Here is a 23,390-nt window from a genome sequence, read left to right as displayed (position 1 = left end):
AAATGCATGCGGGTCCTGTCTGACCCATGTGTGTAAACTTGATGTAGAAATACAAAAGCTGTGCTTCTTCATAAAGTAAGAGAGGAAAATAAAAATAAAGACTTGTGCTGAACAAAAACAAGATATTTACTGCATACTTGGAATAGAAAATGATTAATGATTGATTTATTTCAGAGATAAATCATAGAAACCCTCAGCCATACATGAAGTAACAGACAATGAATGCGGGTCATTTTTGACCCATGTTGTGCATTAAAGGGGTAGTGATACAAAAAGGGTTTTTATTCAAAAAGTAAGAAAGGAAAAAATAAAATAAGGATGCATGACGATTAAAAACAAGTTAATTGAGGAATACCTTGAATATTGAATGATTAAGTTAATTTATTGCAAAGATATGGAAAATGAAAAGTCAGCCGGGTCACTTGTGACCCATGTTGCGCATCAAAGGGTTAACATGCAGAAGTTTCGGTTTCATTTCTGTGTAAATAGGCGTCGCTATTATTTGAGAATCTGGGTGAAGTCGGCTGAACAGCTCATCAGAGTTTTCTTGATTAGTGCTCAAGTAAAACTGTTTCCAGAATGGCATCGACGACCTCAAAATTGATCATAAAGACCCTGTGCGACAACCATGGAAGTTTGGACTTTAAGCGGCTGAACGAGGAGCTCTCACTGAGTTCAGTTGCCAAAGCAGACCTCCGGTCTATTCTTTTTGACGACGGTAAAATAGCCATTCGAGAGGGCAAAAAGCTGGTCACAGGCGGTCTCATTGTCGGACCAGATAGTGTGGTAGTGGCAAAAACCAGACTGAGGATGTGCCAGAAAAAAGCTGGGGAATGTATGCGGTGCGATGGCTTACACTTGTGCAGGTATTATGTTTGCGGAAGCTGCACTTTTGGGTAAGTTACCATTCTTGTAAAGTTTGTAAATATTCATTTGATCAGTGATAATATAGTAGCTTTTAGAAACCATGAACAGTTAGTCTAGTGGTATCCCGAATGGTGCTCATAATAATAAGATTATATTTGAGCCTCGTAACTAAAGGAAAAACTTTGAAACGAGACAAAAAAAAAAAAAAAAAGGAAAAGTATTGGCAAGAGTCCATTTACATAGCTCACACCGGTGTGAGTGTGTCTTGTTGTTTGGACTTCAGTAAAAGTAAATGTTTTTGATAGTCTTTATCAACCAGTGTGTGTGCAGACTAAACGTTGAAGAGATAAACAAATGTAGGTCACAAGGAGTTAAGGACCTTTAAATTTTAAAACTGCGCACACTCACACAGATGTTTACACTTTCAGTGAAAGATCCTCTTGGGATTACTTGGAAAGTGATAATTTTCATTTAATGAAACAGGTTCCCCGAAGTTGCTGTATCCAACCACAGTTTCACCAAAAAGATTACATAAAAATGCCTGGGAGTGTCGAGGGACTTTGACACCGATCACCGAGTTCAGCCCCGTGTACAAGGCGAACAGTGTTTCTTTAATAAAATCATCTTTCAAAGAGGGACAAAAAAAAGTTGACCTAGAGCCAGTTTATGTAAGTCTGTTAATGCTGATGCTATTTTGACAACTAAGTATTTTTGATATTTCACTGTTTTACAAGATTATAAAATAACTAATTATTTTAAATGAATGACCAGCCAGCAGCAGGCCACACTAAGAACAGAGAAAGCCATAACTTATTCAAAATCATTTATTCATTTTACGAACTGCAAAACCAGACTTGCACAAAGGCCCCATGTGTTTAAAAGATTTAAAACTTTTGTTACTCTGGGATTTTGTCCAGAAGATGGCAGTATTCAAAAACCTTGATCCTCATCGACTCACCTGCTCAACTTAAAGGATAAGACCGGTTTTTTGACATTGGGCCCATGATTTCACATTATAACATGATGTTCTACTCACCCCTGCTTGTTGTTTGTCATTTGGAGCTGTTCCGAAGATATTCGCGAGGCGTCTGGCTGCTCTCTTGAGATATTCGGCCATGAAACGGTTTCCTATGGGCAAGTTCATACAGGCACAAACTATGCTGTTTATAATTTATTAATTACTCTACACCAGCACTGATAACGTGGAGGTGCGTCGCTTACTTAAAAAAATCCGGGTTACTAATTTTGAATTTTAGCCGAATGAATAAATAGGCAGCAGGTCTGTGGGCTGTCTGTGGTAGCAGCACGACGAGGACGTCAGTAACATCCACTTTACGACAAAAAAATCAAAATTACAATAACCCGGATTTTTTTAAGTAAGCGACGCACCTCCACGTTATCAGTTCTAGTGTAGAGTAATTAATAAATTATAAACAGCATAGTTTGTGCCTGTATGAGCTTGCCCATAGGAAACCGTTTCATGGCCGAATATCTCAAGAGAGCAGCCAGACGCCTCGCGAATATCTTCGGAACAGCTCCAAATGACAAACAACAAGCAGGGGTGAGTAGAACATCATGCTATAATGTGAAATCAAGGGCCCAATGTCAAAAAACCGGTCTTATCCTTTAAGTCATCTCCAACATTTTACACCTCAGGCCGAATGTAAGACATAGAGCAGAATGACTCCTGGGACATATTTTGTCTAAGCAAGGAACAGTCTGTATGATGACATGTAGGATCAGAAACCAACCATCAATTAGAGTCATTTAAAACTACTATTATGAAATATTAAGAAAAAAATAGATCCATTTTAACCTACACATGGTACCAACACACAGAACCACAACTGTGTGGATGTATTCCAACTAGATTCCACACAGCTTGTGCAGAGTTTTGAATATCCAGAGGCCACATAGAAACTAGTTAAATCATAGTCTAATGAAATGGTTCACTGAAAGTAACGCTTCTAAATTAGAGTTTGTGCTGTCTTTTTTAGACAAAAGTGTAAAAATCCACACAGCTTGGCTAATCCACACAACGCAGAGCTTTTGCGAAGACATGGTCTTTGTGATTTGACAGAGAAACAGCTGTTCCACCTGTTACTGCAGAATGATCCTTTTCTGCTTCCTGAGGTAGGTTTCAGTAGAGGACAGAAGAGGAAGTTAAGATCCCCTTGCTACTCTCTAGATAAAAATCATACTTCTCTATTATGCCCTCTAGGTATGCCCACATTACAACAAGGGGGACGGTCCATTTGGCTCCTGCAAATTCGCCACATCCTGCAACAAGCTCCATATCTGCCTGCACTTCCTCCAGGGTGACTGTAGGTTTGGCACGTCATGTAAGAGAACCCATACTGTTGATACACAAGGAAGAAATCTTTTCCGAGGATTTAGTCAGGAGAATCTTCAAAACCTTCACAAGTTTTACAGAAGTAAATACATCATCTTGGATCAACACAACAGGCAAGCCCCTGTTCTCCCAGGTAAAGGGTTTCGTTTTATCAAAAACTTAAAATCCTTCATTGTTGTCCCATCATGAGAGTGATATTGAACACAGCATATATTAACTGCGTGTCTCCTGCAGTGCTTCCAGAGATAGCAAGCGGCACTGATCAGCCATCCCATCAGCTATCTCATAAAAAAAACCCTGGATCTCCCACCAGTTCTGCCTGTCCCGCTAAACCCATGAGCGATGTTGAGAAGAATGAAATCTGCCTCTTTTTCATTCGCAGACACTGCAGTTTCAAAGGTAGCATTGTTGTCGGGAGAGCTGACCTGTTGCATCTACAGTGCAGTAACTTGTCATATGTGTCCCTCTTTGTTTATGAATTTATGAATGCCCTGTGTGTTCTTTCACAGAGAAGTGTGCTCGTGTCCACTGGCACCTACCGTACAGATGGCAGGTTTTAGAAAGAGATGGCAAGACTTGGAAGGACCTGCCCAGTATGGAGGATATTGAGAAGGCATACTGTGATCCAGCCTGTGACACAAGCTGCAAGGATCAACCATCGGCTACCTTAGGGCTTCTCAAATATTTGACTTTACAAAGGTAGATATTCCCTAATCTCCAGTACGTAATTCACTCGGGGTGACTCAAGTTTATAGGGAATTTATTTTTATCTCAGCTTTGCATCCAGTGTTGAGCAACATGTTGACTTCAAAACAATGACTTACGGAGGGTCTCCAGTTCGTCGCTTGTCCACTGCCTCATCTGTCTCAAAGCCCCCTCACTTCATTCTGACAACACAGTGGACTTGGTACTGGAAGGACGAAAGTGGGTTATGGCTGGAATACGGACAGGTGAGTTGAACATGCATTAACATGTAGACACCATAGCTGGAGACTCTCACTCAGCAGTTCACCATCCGGGATGCAGAGACACTACGTCTCTGTATCATGCCCAGGATTACAGCATCTGTGTAATCAGTGTAAGTTTATGTAGATATATACGGTATTGATTATCCTGATCATACAGTGTATGGTTCATTGATGGATATGGAGGGAATTTGAAACATTTTCTTTTACCAATTAGACTCCGATTCATCATCTCAGTGGAGCAGTGATATTAAAAAAGAAAGAGGATAGGATAGAACCTCCCAGGAGCCTCTACGTTGGTAAAGGATTAGCAGAGAGATTTCTGATAAAGTCTGGAGGATTTAAATGATTTTACGGGGGAATATGATTGTCATTAATGAAGAGGGCAAGTTTGGTTTCCCATTTCAAAGCAAGAACACAGAAAAACTGTTTCAAGCTGGTGCAGAGCATATTTGCACACAAGCACAGACCTTTTAAGTGAGCGCAGGGATTTGAAGAGGAGCATAACGATCAGAGCATGTGAACGGAGCGGAGCGCAGCGCAGCGCAATTCCCGCTCCCCGCTCAGGAGGATGTTCGCTCATTCGCTCCCCGCTCAAAGTTGCGCCAGGACGCTCCGCTCAAAACTCGCTCCGCGCTCACCTTAATTTTTCTGCTGCTCAGGTGAAATCGCTCCACGCTCGCTCAAATTTTCAGGAGAAGGAATTTTCTGACATTTTTACTTCATGTAATTATGACAGGGCCCTGGGACACACGGCGTTTGATTTAATGATGTGACCGTTGTATTGTCTTATTTAACTGGCTGTTAAATTATCGCCACTCTGACGTACAAAAAATAATGTTTAGAAAATGTTAGGCGCCAGGTAGAAAACTACCACGTCAGGACGAAGCCCACCAGATTACTCAGCTTAAATATGCATCACACGACACAGCAAAGAGAGAGCCCAGGCTGGGCTAGGCAGGAGGAGGGAGAGGCGTGCGTGTGTGTGTGTGCGTGTGTGTGTGTGGCCGCGAGAGCATCAGCAGAAACGGAAGCAAAGCAGAGGAAACGAGGGCACCGTTAGAACTAGCACCTGAGCAGTCAGCATAATTCAGACAATCAGAAAGGGGAATATGTCTTCACGGTACCTGACCTGTTCCGAGCGTTCCCGTGTCCAGACGAAATACACAATCCACGCTCGATAGCGTTTGTAGGCCCTACAGTTCGGGCGTTTCCCTGTTTATTATCCGCACTCTCTCTGCAACTAATGCAAGCTCCGCCACACATAGAACACACCGTTGCGCCCTCGACTTGAATTGCTCACTTCCTCATTTACTACGGGTGACAAGGCCCGCGTGGCTGCTTGTCCCCAGCTGTGAACGTAACCAGGGACGCAGGAAACCATTTTCACCAGGGGGTGCTGGGGGGGATTCATTTTTTTTAGATGCAATTTCCTGCATTCTAATCAATTTTAGGGTGAGGAATAGCGAATCCATAGGCTATCTGACTTACTCTCGCATGTTTTATGTAGCCTAAACAAGGAGGCTAGATTTTACCATTTTTTTATTTTAAATCTCACGTTGAAATGATCAAGTTCTTCTTGCGGAAGGGAAACGCGCACCTGATGTGGAGACGTATCGCATATCGCAAGCCTAAGCTGCCATATCCACACGTCGAGAGCACACGCTATATATCTTAAAGATCGCGTTTTGTTTTTTTATATCACGCGTGGTGGAAGGACACCCGTAAAAAGCGCCCCTTTTCCTCCTTACGGGACGCGCTGTATAATGCTTGAGCACGCGTGCCGAAATACACCACGCGTCCTCTAGACATCTAGGCACAGTGTACAGTTGCAATACTGACAGCATTGTCCGACGCAAGGTACAAGAAGATGTCCAGTCCAAATGGTTTTCACTGTTCCTCAGTGGTGGAATAAGGTACCAGTTCCTACAAGAGCAGAGTCATCCCTCTCAACCTTCAAGAAGCCAGTGAAAACTCATGTCTTCTGAGAAAGCCTGTTTGACACTTAAACATAGGCCCTAAGTAGTTCTGCTCACCTCGTGACTGTAGGGTGTTTTTCTTCCCCAAGTTTTTAGCTTCTTGTCTTAAGCCACTGCTTTTAACATCTTTGTGTGCCTAAATTGCCTTGTATGTGTCTTATTATTTTATGCTACATCATTTTACCATGTGTTGGACATTGCTGTCAGTGTTGCAACTGTACACTGCACCTAAATGTCCTGTTTATTTAAATTTGCTGGGTGTCCTTATACCACGCGTGATATAAAAAAACAGAACGCGATCGTTAAGATATATAACGTGTGCTCTCGACGTGTGGATATGATAGCTTAGGCTTGCGATAGGCTTGCGATATGCGATAGAGACGAGGACGCGCTCAAGAGCAAATCGCGCTGCCCTGGCACTTTGTCTTTTGTGCATGGGCAGTGTGAAGCTCTCTCGCTCTCCTGGGCACACAGCGGAAGCAGCCGCGCTGATTCTCCTCAGACTTGCGCTCATTCAATGAACTACAGCAAAGTAATAGTGAAAAAAGAAATACACAGTACCAATTAGGCATGCATTAGTCTGCTATTCTGAAATAGTAGCCTGATAACATAAAGGAAACTAGAAAAATAATTAGGCTAATCAAGCAGCAAAACCACACAACTAGCTGAGAACAATTTAACCAAAGCGAACTTAATTAAAAGCATTGCTTACCAGATGGAATAACTCCAAAGGTTGCCTTGCGCTCTGGTGTGGCACTGATGAACTCCCTCATAAGGGCGCATTGCTGCTAGCTTGACACCACAAGCTAAATAAACAAACTTCTCTCCCGTCACACTGTTCTACGCCACTGTTCTTTCCGGTCTGGTTGAGGTCTAAACGTTTATCATTCATTTCAAACCAAATTTTTAAAAGACATTTAAAACTACTTATAAGTATGAAAAAAGTAGAAAACATTCATATTTTGTGTTTTTATTTTAGAATAATAATTAGGGGGAGAAAAACTATGCCTGAATTTAGGCTAATACACAAGTGGTGTAGTTGCGTCTGTTGTCCAGTGGGGGGTGCTGCAGCACCCGGAGCACCCCACTTCCTGCGTCCCTGAACGTAACATCTCGCTCCATTCATGTTGCCCCGCGTTTCCTATTTATTTATTTATTAATTTATTACACTAGACTACATTAAATCAAAAATGTTATTTTACAAATTTTACAATCCGACATTTTTAATTGACGTTGTGAGCGCATCGGAGCGAACTGGAGCGGAGCGAAATCCTCGCTCCGGCTTTTGAACTGAAAACCGCTCTCCGCTCTCACCATATTTCACCGCTCCGCTCCACCGTCCGCTCCACGCTCCGCTCCGCTCACATGCTCTGATAACGATATTTAATTGTGAAAACATGGATTTCTGCTTTAGATTTAGATTTGCATTTTGATTTTATTCACAGTCAGCATCTGGACCTTTTGGAAAATGTAGTTGCAAAGGTCCACAATCCTCACTAGCTGTTTAGTGGGAAACAAATATTTAGTATTTAAGAGTAACATAATTTTCTTTCCACTTTTAAAAGTCATTTCTTCAGTTTGATCACTGGAAAATTTGAAATCAGCGATTTGGTTGATTATTCCTCACTCATTATGTTCTCTTTAGGGTGATGGTGAGAGCACAGTCACTTCTCAAACCCTGGAGAATTTGTATCTGGCAGACAGAGACACAGAGATTCCTTTCGGAGCCGGAAAACAACAGTATGTTCTCCACTTTAAAGATGAAACTGGAACCCAACGGATGTATCAGCAGAATGTAAAATACAAAACCAAAAGGGAGGTCAGAAGGAGGCCTCGCTTCGTGCCTGCTTCTGAGGTGGAGATGAAGCTGAGGAGGTAAATAATTGCTCGATTATAGAGATCGTTTGAAATTCTTAACATTTGGTTTAGGATATCTTAGCATCACCAACACAACACCTTCTATATGCATATTCTTTAGTGAGCCATCACATGGCGCTTGCTCCTCCAGCACCGAAAGTGTCCCATCCCACTGGGACAAGAATGCCCTGCCTGAGTTTGGATATAAGGTATCTTTATTAAAACAACTTCTGCTGTGACTGATATTTTGTTCAACGTTGCCAACTTATTTGCTCTGCTCACTCTTGCAGCTCGTGTCTCTCTCTGGGTCTGCAAAGGATTATAATATGATCGAGAAGTTGTTCAGGCAGACCGTGCCACAGGGTAGAATTACCAGTATTGAGAGGATCCAGAACCCTTCTTTGTGGAAAGTCTTTCAATGGTAAATCTATGGCTACTTTTTTCTTTCTTTTTTTTTATTAAAGAATTTATTCTACATTTTCTGGAGTCTGGAAAGTTCATAACACTCTACGCTTAATATGCTGAAACTACTGATAGTACTAGTAACTGCTTAGTTAAAACTAAGCTAACCTGTACTAGTAGCAATACTAAACACGGAGAAACAGTCAGCTCTGCCTGGCTCTGTATAAAAAAGATTAATTTACATAGGTTAGACTGCCTGCCCCGTGGAAGGAATCCAGGTTTGTAGTTTCCCTCATCACTACAAATATGTACCCTGTACTGTACAAAGGTCTTGAGCCACCCCTCATTTCCTAATATTTTGCTTCCAAACAGCCAGATTTAAGTGGCTTTAGCAGTAGTTCTCCAGGCTTTCTAAGGGGATTTGATTTGGACATTGGCTGCTTTTCTCACTACTTTTCAGTCCAGTATTTGTATCTTTTTTCAGAAGAATGTGCTTTCCATTTTGTTAAGACTCTTAACACGAACCTAAATCATTCAAGCATATAACCCCCCCCCCCCCCCCCCCCCCCCCAACTCAAGGGATGACCCAGTGTTGTGTCTGTACAGTTTCAACCCAGTAACCCTATACATTAGCAGTGTTGCTGTATTATTTCTTCAGTTGTATCTACAAATAATTTCAAAGATAATGCAGTTTGAAAAGCAAAACAGTATTTTATTTCCCAAAAGAACTGCTATTTGTCACTGCTTGCCATGCTAATTGTCAGCATGGCAAGCAGTGCTTAAAGTGCTTAGGCTCTTAAAAAACATTTGAGGAAACTAAAGAAGTGGAGGACAATAGAGGAAGTGGCAGGCCTAAAAAACTATCTATTATTTGAAAGTGATGTCCTTGAGAGAAAAAAAATCCACATCTGACACAGGACTTGAAAGATGCATAAAGACCTTCAGCTCATCAGAAATTGTCTCCATGGAAGGGTGGCTGTCAAGAAGCCATTCTAAAGGAAGCAAAAAGGGAGTAAAAACAGAGGTTTTGCTAAATGAAACCAGAAGTGGACTGAAAATCAGTGGCAAAAGGTCTTCTGTAGTGATGAATACTCCCCAGAATCCGGACCTCAACATTACTGAAGCAGTGTGGGATCAATTTGACAGAAAAGGGTACAAAAGACAGGCAACATCCAAAGAAGAGCTTTGGAATGTCCTTCAAGAAACCCATAGAACTATTCACTTAGACTAGTTAAAGAAACCACAAAAAAGTTTGTCTTGGTGGGTTCAGGCTGTGTTGAAGAACAAAGGTGGTCACTGACTTTCAAACTTGTTAGAATTGTACAAACTCTTATTTCTACTGTATTTCCATTCATATGTGCAAACATGATAACATTGTTGCACCTATTTTATTATGCTTTATGCTTTATGTTCAGGCAGAAGGACCAGATGCAGAAGAGGAATGAAGGGAAACTTGTTGATCAGAAGTACTTGTTTCATGGGACAGATGAGTCCTTAATAGATGCCATATGTGAGCAAAACTTTGACTGGAGGATGTGTGGTCGCCATGGAACAGCTTACGGCAAAGGTATAGTAAAGCAGCCTCTAGGGATACAATGGATGGACAAGCCATTATATAAATGTGTGTTTTCCATGAAGTCACTGGGCTGTATTTACAATTCAGTATACAACAACAGAGAAGACTCATTCACACTTTTTTCTTTTAACCTCACTAGGGAGCTATTTTGCCAGAGATGCATCCTACTCAGACAAATATTCCCGGGCCACAGGCAACTCAAACAAGATAATGTTTGTTGCTCTGGTCTTGGTGGGGCAGTACACAAAGGGAAGCAGCAGCTACGTCAAACCGCCATCAAAAGGAGGCAGCAGAACTCTCTATGACAGCTGCGTTGACAAAGAGAGCAACCCCAGCATATATGTTGTCTTTGAAAAACAGCAGATTTATCCAGAGTACCTTATCAAGTACATGTAAATCCAACTGCTGTTTGTTTGTTTTTTCCTTTGTGAAGATTTCATTTGGGGGAATGACTGTATTATGGCACGCTTCTTAGACTGGTGGCAGCAGCTTTGTTTTAAGATTTTAAAAGTTCCAATTGAGAATATTTGATATCTTGCAGGATGGTTTTAAGTCCATAACAACTACTTTCAACTACAGCTACTATTACGGTTGATCAATCTGTTGCTTAGTGTATCTCATATTTCCTGATCACATACCTGTACAATTTTCAAAGCTGGGACAATTGTGTGTATATATATCTATATAAAGATATATAGATATATAGATAGATCGATAAATATACACACACGTTTTCTTTTGTGTATTGTGGGGGTGAAATGTTTAAGTGCAAATACATTATTTTAAGCATAAGGAGAGTATTTTTAGATATTAGTTGAAGTGTAAATAATGAAATGGTCACTGTGACTATAATGGAACTTTATCAGGGATTAAAAAGTAAGCAGCAATTTCATATCGTGCAACTTTCTATAAATCTCTTTGCTTTTGATTGGTTTGATTCAAGACAAAGCATCAGAGTTTATAAAGGGATCTTTTGTTTCGGTACCTCTATCTGTAATGTAATGTAGCAAAGGAGAAAAGAAGGATGAAATTGGATTGTTAAATACTTACTTTTGTAATGGAAAGCAAAGCTTCTCTGTTATAGATGCCTCTGCTTACACTTGGTGTCTTTTTTTGTCTTGACAAGAATACCTAGCAATGTTATATAATGCAGGCCTAAATGGGGAAGTATAAGGGCAACACATGATTGAGTGTTCACATCCAGAATAAAGTTCACTGGTTGTTACAAAATAAAAATAAACAAAATGGCCATATTTTTATGTTTTTTATGTTTTTAATGCTTTTAATTTATTTTTTAAACTAACAGACACCAGGCAAACAGTCACTAAAATGTTTCATTCAAATATTTGAATCAATCATCAGTTATATAAAATGAAATGCTTCCCCTGCCTTACAGTGAGCCATAACAAGCACAGAGACATTCAAGTTTGATCAAAAGAGTTTCCTAGTAAAATCTGAGAGAATTTTTTTTTTATCATTTAATCATTTCATCATTTCACTTTGAGACAGCAGCTTTTACTTGGGGTTTGTTGATGCAGAATCGAAAACACAGTCTTGGGCAGGATTAAGTATCGTCAGTAAAACACAAGTATTTCCCCCTTACTAAAGCATGTACTCTCCTCACACCGAATATTATTTCTATAAAGCGTTTGAACTTCATGTGTTGGCAGGAACCATTTCTTGCAAACTTTACTTTTTACCCTCATAGGAAAACTTATGCAGAATGTAGAGCAATAGTGCGGTAGCATGTAATATACAAGGATCAGTATCACTGTGAACAGTTCCCCATTTGTTCCTTATCAAGCCAAGGTAGCCGATTTGACAGAAACCTGGCATTGTAGTTTAAGTAGCTTCACTAATTTTTGTTCCATTAGTGAGTGAGGGAAATATTTCATTTTCATATTAGTGTTCCACTTGGTAGACACCACATTCGCACTCCTCTCACGCCAGCTGCTCCTTAAACCAATGTTAATTGAAGACAGCTCAGTTGGATGGAAACTGCCTTGTAGCCTGTTGTGTGCTTTGCCATTGTTAATAAGAGGCCAACTCTTCATTTTTCGGTTATTGATGCAAGAAGCTGGCGCTTGATAATATTTTTATAATTTTTATGATATAATAACTTTACTTGGCTTTTCAATGGTTCATAGCTGGCATGGATTTTTTGGTTTAATACTATAAAGTGCTCAATTTGCATCACAACATGAGTTTTGAATATAGATTTATTTTTTGGTAATATTTCAATGTTCAAGGAATTTTAGTTTTTATATTAGGTTGTTTGAGCTGAATGCTGGTATTATGTTAGAAAGCATTCATATTTTCTCAGCTAAGTGTTGGCAATATAAGGTTGATAGATATACGAGGTTACACTTGGTATCATTTTTTGTCATTGTTGCTTATTTTTATGACAAGAATATATGTCAGTGTTTATTAATGCAAACCTGGACGGATGATTCTGAGGGCAACAAGTGATCTGGTGTTCAGATGAATAACGGAATGTAGCTCTTATTCAAAATAAATACATTACAAAATGCCATCACACGATAGCCTGGGAAATCCCATGCTGCTTTGCGCTCGATTTCATTCTCACTGCAAAGTCAGCCTGGAAACCACCGCCCTTATTTTTGCCAGAGTTTGGGAACCAATCACAGAACGGGGGGGGGGCGGCGGCAGCAAGCCGATGACGACGTCCATGCGCTACACCGAAGCTTGTAGAGTGTTAATCCAACATGACAGCGGACACAACGTTACCGTTCAATGCAGCCTTAGAAAGTGTTTCGGAGTAGATTCACCCTGGGGTCATTTGAACCGTGACATCCAGCCAAGTAGCCCACCCGCAGTTTTTTTGATATTGGCTGAACACCAGCTGAGTTACAGAGTTATCCCGAATAGCTTCGTACAAGCGCTAACGGACCCTGGCAGTATCTCCAAAATTACCACACTAAAATCACATGTCATGACACCAAACTTCTACAGTAGTACAAATATGGTCTGTACTCACAAAACGATGCATTTGGAAGTTTGTACATAGTCCAGGAGTTTATTATTATCAACACAAGCCTAATAGCTTCTCTGCTGCTAAAGCTGCGTCGACGTCACTTCAGGGAGCTGGGAGCTTCAATGTAAGATGAGGGTTGATCTACTACTGTAGACAACAAAGCAAGGCTGCTCAATTTCTCCATTGATAAAATAAATTCACAACTCTACAACATAAAAATTCATGTAGAATATAGCATATAGGCATACTTTGTTGTTAATTTAAGTAGCTTAGAGCGCAAGTTTACTTTTATTTTACTTTTTTTTCTTCTTCCTCGTCGAATTTCTGTCGTCATCTGGTATAAGTGATACAATTGGCTATTAATCGCGCGCAAAGCAGCATGGGAAGAACCTGACGTCATTTGATAGACATTCGTAGCGCCCAATAAACGGCTCCAGGCATTCGTAAACCACGCCTCAAATACGAGAAAATGCACACCTAGTTCCCAGACCACCATCTCATCGAGATTGTGGACGCGTCAGCCAGGCTAATCACACGAGACAGTTTGACCCTTTTATTTCCTAAGTACTTCTCACACAAATTTGATACAAGTGATATTTGACCCATTTTAAATATTTGTCATTCAAAAAGTCCCAGTTTCTACACTATGTTTGGTGTATTCATTTAAATGAATCTTCAGCAAATCACTCTCATTGTGTACATTCAAAGTTCAAATAAATTCTCAGTCGTCGCTGCTTGCTTCCAGGTACAAGTCAGAAATTCTTATGTTTAAATCAGCCGCAGCTTTTGCTCCTATAGCCCTTTTTCCATCAGATTCTGTAGCGAATTAAAAGTTATATCGCATTACTTTGTTGCGATACAAGATGCGTTCGGTTGGTTTTCCATCAAACAGGACGATTCTAGCGAAATAAAATGACATCACCGGAACGTGCTGATGCGCATTATTCTGACTCGACCAGATGATTTTCCATTACAAAAGTGGCAAACTGTAGCGAATTAGAATCCTCGGTAGCGGGAATTTAATTGCTCGCGCTGTTATTGTCAGCCTCCTGTTATAACAGTTGCTATAACTTTCAAGGCTATACGTACCTTTTCACCACCGGCTTTCGTTTTATTTATTAGGCTAGTTACTTATTTAGAGTTATGGACCGTAGGATAGGACTAAACATGCTGCTAGTGCTGCTATGTCAGCTTATAATAGCCGTCAGAAATTTAAGAAGGAGGATGAGAGCGAGGGGAGAATTAATTATGCTGCTTCAGGACCACCCGAATTGTGTTTATAAAAAGCAGAGTCTCTGCTCTCGACCAGTTGTTTCTTTTAACATCGGACATTGTTGTTTCTAGTTGTTGCTGCTGTTTTGATACCGACAGGATAGGTGAAATGGGGCGGCTGAGCGGCTCAACAACAACATTCGAATCCTCGCACTTTACCAATACCATCTGCGCATGCGTGGCTAGTCTGAATCGCATTAACCTTTTCCATCACTTCTGCAGCGATACAACTTAGCCCTGAACCACCTATTTCGAGCGAATTGATTTAATGCGACAAAACAGGCGTTCTAGCGATTTAACCGTTTTTCCATCACATGTATCGCACTAACTTCTGATGCGCATCAAATTAAAGCGAATCATGTCGTTGATGGAAAAAGGGCTGTCTTACAATTTGACAAATACAGATGAGGAGAGATTTTTTTTTCTTTTGTCAGTAACAAAAGTGATTGGTCCATTGCAAAAAAAAAACATGTACCCTTCTCTTGTAAGTTCAACTCATTTCAAGCTGAAATCTATAGTTGTATGATGGTTAATTCATATTGTTATACTCTAACCAGCTGATCATATTTTCTGGAAGCAAACATTGGATCCACTAGCTATAAGCATACTTTCAAACTCTCGACAATAACAACAGGGAGATATGATCCATACAGGATTAAAGGTAGACAGTAAGTAATGTCAGTGTGGGACTAGTTATGCTGGTGGTTTCTCATTATACAGGGAGATATACTGCAAAGTGAGCACCTGCTCAGTTAAACAACTTCAAGAAGCATTTAGAGATAGAATGTGCAAATTATCAGGTTGTAACAGATCAGATGTGGAGCCTTGTACAGTCAGCTCTGCAAGTTTGTCTCATATTACCAAATTAATTTTACTAGTTTCAATCTCTGCTATAACTTTTTAAGATCTACAATTATTTAAACAATTAAATGCAAATATAAATAGATAAAAGTCTTAAGTGCAAAGTGTTAAAATAATAAATTAGTCACAGTGCTTGTTTGGCACCATTCCTTCAGAATAATTCATATTTCTGCTATGTACAGTACATGAAGAGGCCACAAGTGGATATTTTAAGAATTCCTTTGTTCACTATATTTCTTTATTCACTTGTCCTTTTCTCAGGTCCAACAGGTCTTAGTGAAAAGAAAAACAAGCGGTCCTATATCTTTTTCTGAGCACTATCTGACCTTTTCTGTCGAGTTCAAGGACAGGTGTGAAGGAGAATTTATCATTACTTGCAGGACAAAATAAAACCCCAGCTGCACTTCCACTACACTATTCAACTGTAGACTTTCTTTATGTGGATCTGCCATAGGTGAAACTGCAATGTTATCCAGAAAGGCTATGAAAAAAGCCTGTTTTACTGTAGATATTAAGAATTGTGTGTTCATACTGGGTTGTTTGATGTGAGCTTTATAAACCTACCAATTTCACAGTTAAAAAACTTCCAAAAAAAAGATTATTTAACTGAAACAAGTCTCATGAGCAAAAGGGACCAAACATTTCTTCACCACACAGCCTGTTTAGACAAATCAAAATTACTTAGAAACAGTAGCTATGTGCTCATATGATTTATCATTATAGCAGCAACTTAATGATCAGCTCAGAATACTTTGCACCTGCTCAATAATCATGGTATGCAGGGTTTCAGTAACAACGTAAATATTTTTTCAGTAAATCGAACAGGCTAAGTTTAAACACTGACATTCCAGCACATCTTGCAAGAAGGTTTATAATGTTTAATGGAATTCTTCCACCTTCAAAGAGGATTTAAGTTGAGTTTCTATTCAACTGTTGAAAAATCCACTCCCTCTTCACCTCCATCTCGTCTTGTGATTTTCACAAATATGCCATTTTTGGGTCCTAGAGTGCTCGAGGACTTCAACTCAAGAGGAACCTGGGAGATGAGAAACATGCAGTAATTATAACAAATGTCTTCCAAACATTCTTGTGTCTATGTAAGGTGAATAATGCAAATGGAATCTATAGTGCCTGTTTGTAGCAGCAAATATATAACAATATCTTATGTCCAATAATCTCACTAAGAATTATTTGTTAATCAATAACATTGATAGGCTGAACATTTAGACACTAAGCAAGCAAGGTATCAGTTTTTGGCCATCAGTAATTACAGTAACTTTAATGACAAATATCTAAAAATGTCAACTTAATACAAACAAAAGAATCAGCTGTTTAAATCAACCATGGTTTCTTATTGGATTTCCACAGAAAGTAAAGTCATTTTTATATAAGCAACTATTTCATGCTAAATAATACAGGCGTTTGTTGAAATTTTCTTCAACAAAGATACTCATGGAGGTGAAGCTGTGTAAGTGTAGCTTATCTGTTTTGCTGAACTAACCCACCTTGGTCTCAGAGGAGGCCACGATGCTGAACCTGCGGAAAAGATGCACTAAAGCCATTCTGATTTCCATCTGGGCAAGTCTCATTCCCACACAGTTACGGGGTCCAGCCCCAAACGGCAGGTACACAAACGGATGCCGACTAGCCTTTTCCTCTGGGGTAAACCTGTGGGTCAACTGCCAGTTAGATTTTAAGATAGATGTTCTACAAAAGTTGAAAATACTATTGTAAATAAAGTATCACACACTCCCCTACAAACGTTTAAAACTCGCTTTGAACAAAATAACTTCAATCAGTCACTATATCTATTACATTTTGCTTTTGTTCAATGCAAAATTTGAACTCCCTTTTTTTGTAAAATCCCTCCTCACTATGAAACACATCCAACACTGAACCAAAAGGGAAACAGAGAACGTCTAAGTCAGTTAAAATAAATGAATGAACAACCTGGAGTGTTGATGCAGGGTCTAAAAACAAGATAAACATGCTTTCACTGGTTGCCTGCAAGTTGCTTGAAGTTCAAGAATTCTCAAGAGGAAGTATTTGAAGAGCAAAGTGGATGCAATGCCAGTCGTGATATCAAAGTCATATCATGTCAAAACCAATAAGCAGAAATTACTACCTGCTTTTTCTGTTTGGTGCTGATTCATAGCTGAAAGACTGTAATTATGTCATTGCCATGTTGGCATACTAATTCACAAATATTTGATGTCTGTGTTGACGTGTGGTTGATGGTCTGCTGTTTTGAGCAGGTTGGATTGACACCTAGCTGAAAGCAATGTGATCGTTTTGACTGGATCCCAAGATCATAATTTCTCAGTAAATAGAGGCACGCGAGACAGAACTGAAACACCTCTCGGGGATGAACTTCTCTGGCTCGGGCCAGTGCTCCGGGTCGTAGTGGAGGAAGCCTGCTGGGATTTCCAGTGTTGCCCCTTTTGGAAGGAACTGGCCATTCACCACACAGTCGTTGTCAATGTCTCGAGCAAACCTTGACGAAACAAAATGTTATAGAAAAGATTAGTTTTTCGAGTTTTACAAACTCTAATTTTAACCCTAATTTTCCCTTCCTTTTTAATGGTTTTGATTACTGTAATCATAACAATGATGACAATTGTACATTTTTTTTTTAAAACATTTCCTTTTTTGTATTTTCACCATGTTCATTTACCTGAATCCAGGAGGGTAGAGCCGTAATGCTTCACATACAACCATGTCCAAATAATTCAGCTCCTGGACATTTGTGTAATTTGGTGAATCCTACGAAAAAAAACAGGTGGATTGATTTAAATCAGTAGGTGTCTCAAGTTAAATGCACCAAAGGCAAAAAAGATTAGATTGATCAAGAGGTCAACACACTCACATGTCTGGTAAAGAAATCGTCCACCTCCTCTTGTACTTTTTTCTGACATTCAGGGTGGAGTGCCAGTAGGTAGCAGGTGAAGCCTAGGGTGTTGCTACTGGTTTCGTAGCCAGCCAGGAGGAAGACAAAAGCCTGACCAACAATCTCATCCTCAGTCATCATTTTTTTCTGTGATCGCCTGATAGGTGACTCGTGCGGGTGAGGATGGCCATTTTCTTGATCCGGGGCTGACGGCTGTGTCTGATGGCGCCTGTGTTCTATGTCATCAGTGTGATTTGCCGTGTCAAAGTGCTCCAAAGACACAGTCTCTTTGCTGGTTCGAGCATCCAGCATCAGCTGAAGAAAGTCTCTACGCCTCTACAAGCAAACAAATAAATAGGAAAAGATAATCAAATCCATTAAATGTCAAATATTGTACCGCAAAGAAGCTGTATGTGACACATAGAGTGTGAGATTGTTTAATGTCGGTGATATCCACCTGATTGGGAGGTTGTTCCTCTCTCTGTTTGATGATCCTCTGAATGCTGTTGATGAAGAAGTGATTCATCTGGTCTCGTCTTTTATTTGGAATGAATCTCGCTAGAGGGGCCATGATGGTAGGAAAAGCAACTGTACAGACAATTGTAAATAAATAAATGGTGCGATCCCAAATGAAGAGGCCAACTTTACCATGTTGTGTAGAAGGCCTTTACAATCATAAGATGTACGCTCGTTTAAGTTCACAGAATATAAACATCTTATTCCAGACTTTCAAAACTTAATGAAAAATGAAGAAAAAAAAAGAAAATTCCAGACAATTATGTGACACAGTGCTAAGTTAAATCTTTGCATCACAGTACAGTTTCAGTTCTATGTTTAAACTATTTATTTAGTTTTCCTTTTTAAATGTCTAACATAAATCTGTCAATCTGAGTGAAATTATACTTACTGAAAAACAACATGATGGGCCTGAAGAAAGAAAAGGTGAAGAACATCTGAGCATGGCGGACAAACGGGTCATCTGGGTTGTTCTGAGAGTCCACCTGAGTTGCAAATGCCACACTGGCAATAACATCCATGGTAAAGCAGCCAAAACATCTACAAGAACACACACACACACACACACGGTTAAAATGTAAAACACCAGAAAAGGAATTAAATAATAACCAATGCATATGCACAGTCTCTTGTATGATTACTTGTGGATGTCAAAGGCCTCTCCTGACTCAGCATGGACATTCAGGTTCTTCATCAGTGCATTAGCAGCTGTGTTGATAAGCGGAACCATCTACACCACACAGAGAGATTAGGACATTTTAGTGCTGGGCGGTATACCGGTTCACACCGATATGAATTTTTAATATACCGCCATACCGGTGTATTTGATTACACAAAGGGGGGAACGCTGCGTCGCGCGACATTGTTTGAGACGGGACCCTTTTCAGTGTCGCGCTTCTAAACGCGCATGTTTACTGTCTATGGGTGCGAGGTGGTAATAAGCACTTGCGTTACGCGAAGGTGAAGGTGGATAGGATAGACATGGAAAGTTCCGAAATCGAAGCTGCAGAACTAGTAGAACATGCTGACACAGAAGAACTTGTGCCAAAAAAAGGAGCCGTGTCTGTAGTTTGGAAGTTTTTTGGTTTAAAATAAATCCGACGTCGACCAAACAACCATTTTATGCAAGTGTTGTCGGGCTACAGTTGTCGCTGGAGGTGGCAACACGAGCAATTTGCTCCATCACCTTAGCCGTAAGCATGTCTTAGAATATCAAGAATGCATGAAGTTAAGGTCAGCACCCGCCACATCAGCAGGTAACACGGGGAAAGCAAAAGAAAAGTCGAGCCAAATGTCACTTCAAGACGCGTTTGCTAGAGGGACTGCCTACGACCTCATATTGATGCAAAAATATAATTATTGCAAGTTGCACTACTTTTTTGTATTGATTTTCATAAAAGATGTTTGAAATTTGCACAGTAAAAGTTCTGTATTTTGACTGCAATTGTGTTTGCATTCCGATTCCTCACTTCATCAGAATCATGAGTAGCACTTCTTTGTAAACAGCATCATTTTGTGGGGCGTTATTCTATGACGGTAAAATAGACCATCCTAAATTAATCTACTGCAGTAATTCTGTTTTAAATCTGTAGAAAATGCTGTGAACACCTAATTATGCATGAAAAAAAAAAATACCGTGATATACCGTGAAACTGTGATACCGTGATATGTATTTTTGGTCATACCGCCCAGCACTAGGACATTTGTCATGATTGCGAAGGTCTTGCCTTTGGGAATACAAGACACAAACAAAATACTGCTTTTGTGAGTCGTTTCTGATCCATAGAACAAACAGGGAAAAAGGACACAACAATCAAGACTCCTCACATGAAAGAGCTGAAAAATTAACAATAATTAACAAAATTAATTAACAAAAATTAACAAAAGAAAATCAACAACTATATTTACAGATAGGATCTTACTGCTTGATGAAATAAATAAGAGATATAATGTGATGTACTTTGAATGTCCAGTCCAGTCCAGTTACTTAAACTTAAACACACAAGGCATATATTAATTGAAGCAATAAAAAGATACTCAGAAAATACAGATGTGGTATTGACTATTGTCTCACTTCTTTCATCTTAGCAGCACTGAAGGATGGGGTCAGGATGCTCCGCACTCTCTTCCACTGCTCATTCCTTAACATGAGCAGACAGTCACTCATGGGCTTGCTGGCAAAGCGAATAGTCTGCACATAAAGAAAGGAGAGTACACAAATGTACATCATAATACATCAGAGGAGATGTGTGACATTTCTTTCACCTTATAAACGTCAACGTTCTTTGGTTATTGTCCTCACCATTCTGTTAGGGAAGCTACTGAAGTCCCTGACCATGATTTGTCTGAGCATATCAGGGTCTGCTATCACAACCACTGGTCTCCGGCCCAAATAATAGCTGAAATATAACATGTAAACCAAAAAACTTGGAATTAAATCAAACAATCACTTCATTTAATTTCATTCAATGCAAGAATTGATATCAGTACACTGTCTGGATCATAATTCTTTTAGATGCTGATGAGAACTTACCCACATACTCTCCCATGAGTCTTTATGATATCGTTAAGAGATTTAAAAAAACCCTGAAATATTTTTTGGGGAAAAGCAACATGAAAGCAACATTAAAATCAGTCTTAAAACTATTTTGCTTTAAAAAACAACAGATATATGAACAGTGGCCGAAAAGGTGGCAGTATGACAGACATTCACCACATATAAAACAGTCAATTGACATGATTAAGACTGGACCAGCAAAAGATAAGTTAAAATACTGAGAGTATTCAGATCTCACCTCACGAAACATGAATATGTTGCCATAGAATGGCATTGGCTTTGGATGTTTGATGCCACATCGAGAGAGCACCGAGAATGGATAGACCGAATACCTGCAGGCAAAACAGGTTGAACGTTTAATCAAAAGATTCTAAGTAAAAAATACGATAAAGAATATGCATCCAACATTAAACACTTGGCACTTACTTACCAGTAGAGGAGACCCAAAAAAATGATAAAGAGGCTGAGTGTCACAGAAAAACTGCTGACCTTGATGTTAAAGACATTTAAAAGGACACCTAGAGACTCCATGATGGAAAATCACTTCCATCCAGAGAAAGGCTCCTTAAAAGAAAACACAATTTTTTTTCTAAGTAACCATAGAAATATTTGCATATTTGAATGGAAACACAACAGTGACCATATATCCTCTTGTGAACTGTGATTTTAAGGTGTTCATATATAGATTAGCTGACTGGTTCCCCAGTGTACCGGTTAATAACTGTTTTGACAGTTTCGTTTGAAACCCTAAGTATTTACCGTATGCTCCCAGACACAAATCATGGAAATGCGACATAAGGTCCAATGTTTCTTAACACTGTATAGGTCATGCAAGGATTCTGACAAAAAGTGCTTGCCTGCTCTGTTTCCTTTTCATATGTTGTGGGAACTCATGAAAAGGGTTGCTCTAATCACAAATCATATAACTTTTCAAGTCTCGAAAACAAAATAGATGGTTTTCAAAATCAACTTAAAAGGGGAGAGTGTAAATTAATCTGAATACAACAGGGGGTTGGTGTAAATCTAAGGAAATAGGGATCGAGCCTGGGAAGATTATGCGGTTTAATTCCACTTCCATTTTAAATCAATTTTGTATTATTCCCCGTGTTTGTACTCTAATTAAATTCACATAAACAGCACTGAAAACCTTTCAGCGTCACAGTGAAATGAAAAAATAAATAATAAGAAGAATGATTTTAATATAGCCAACCACATAGTAGCTAATTACACAAAACCTCAAATACAAATACATTTAAACCTGCAGTAGGTCATTGATGCTAGGCTAGCTAGAAAATTAAATAAAGCAGACTTTGTGCTAGTTAAATCTCTGTTGTACGTCGTGTAACAGTTGTATGTATCAGTGTCTGCTACATTCTTATATCTCGAAAACATTTACACTGTCTTTAAAATCGGGGAAACCCTTACAGAAACTCACCTCAAATTCCAGTCCTCTCCCAGGGTAAATATTATCAAACACCTGTCTTCCTCTTCTTGCCGTTGGCTCGTCACTCAGCTGAGAGCTGTGATGCACAGTGCCACCATCTGTACCGAAGTGGAATGACACGTCAATCACAAACCACGTTTTGTTTCTCTAATTCTATATTTTGTATTTCTTCTGCAGCTTACATTTTGGTCATTTTGCTCCTCTCACTCTTTGCACCTACTTGTGGCTATACTGTTTCACTTTGCATCTTATATTATTCTTATATTATTCAATTTGTGTCTCAGGTTGATCCATGTGTTGCAGCCTAACATTTGGTATCCAGTTTTAATTACCATGTTGCTCAGTTTAGTCACTTTTTGCTGCTTGAATGTAATTTTTCATCTTATATGGCTGAATGGTCTGTTCTTACAGTCTCGAAAGGGGAGAGGGCTTTGCATCTAGCAGAGCCCGCAAGATAGATCAAATCTTGGAAAATGGAACAGTCAGCATTTCAACTGAACATCCAGGATTTTTCAACATGACAAAAAGTGCTGTGTTTCAAAAAGAAGTGATGGGGATTTAAATGGCTACGTCCTGAAGTTAACTTATCATTTCTCATGGCTACCCTCTTTGAAAAGTTACATTGTACATCTAATAAAGCTTTATTTTTTATTTTTTAAAAGTGTTCTTATTTCTTTACAGAAAGTTCACGATAATCAAAGTAATATATGTATGAAGTCAAAAATGCTCAACCTGATTTTTTCTATCAGCTCAGTTAAGCACAGAAACAGCAACAAATGTTAAGTTTAAATTTAACCAATGCCAGTCAATGATTTATTTAATTTGATTTCAGATACACAAATTGATCAAATGAATGTAT

General features: G+C 39.3%; 2 protein-coding genes across 2 annotated transcripts; one reads left to right on the top strand and one right to left on the bottom strand.

Annotated features, from left to right (window-relative positions):
• The first annotated feature begins 485 nt into the window (after positions 1–485).
• On the top strand, positions 486–11,252 carry parp12a (poly (ADP-ribose) polymerase family, member 12a). The gene is made up of 11 exons (XM_075469436.1): positions 486–896; positions 2,865–3,000; positions 3,089–3,353; positions 3,455–3,619; positions 3,730–3,919; positions 3,996–4,170; positions 7,810–8,039; positions 8,143–8,230; positions 8,312–8,442; positions 9,839–9,990; positions 10,139–11,252. The coding sequence occupies exons 1-11, from the start codon at positions 580–582 to the stop codon at positions 10,393–10,395; spliced, it is 2,106 nt and encodes a 701-aa protein (XP_075325551.1). The 5' UTR covers positions 486–579; the 3' UTR covers positions 10,396–11,252.
• A 3,400-nt stretch (positions 11,253–14,652) lies between these two features.
• Positions 14,653–22,591, bottom strand: tbxas1 (thromboxane A synthase 1 (platelet)). The gene is made up of 14 exons (XM_075469435.1): positions 22,523–22,591; positions 21,518–21,651; positions 21,326–21,419; positions 21,064–21,116; positions 20,833–20,929; positions 20,605–20,721; positions 19,172–19,260; positions 18,922–19,070; positions 18,472–18,602; positions 17,994–18,350; positions 17,802–17,890; positions 17,484–17,621; positions 16,633–16,795; positions 14,653–16,163 (listed from the first exon to the last, which is right to left on the bottom strand). The coding sequence occupies exons 2-14, from the start codon at positions 21,616–21,618 to the stop codon at positions 16,050–16,052; spliced, it is 1,692 nt and encodes a 563-aa protein (XP_075325550.1). The 5' UTR covers positions 21,619–21,651; positions 22,523–22,591; the 3' UTR covers positions 14,653–16,049.
• Between the last annotated feature and the right edge of the window lie 799 nt (positions 22,592–23,390).

Source organism: Odontesthes bonariensis, chromosome 7 (genome assembly GCF_027942865.1).
Source record: "Odontesthes bonariensis isolate fOdoBon6 chromosome 7, fOdoBon6.hap1, whole genome shotgun sequence".
In the NCBI taxonomy this organism is placed as follows: Eukaryota; Metazoa; Chordata; class Actinopteri; order Atheriniformes; family Atherinopsidae; genus Odontesthes; species Odontesthes bonariensis.
Note: the sequence above shows the minus strand (reverse complement) of the source record. Positions and strands in the feature narration are given on the sequence as shown.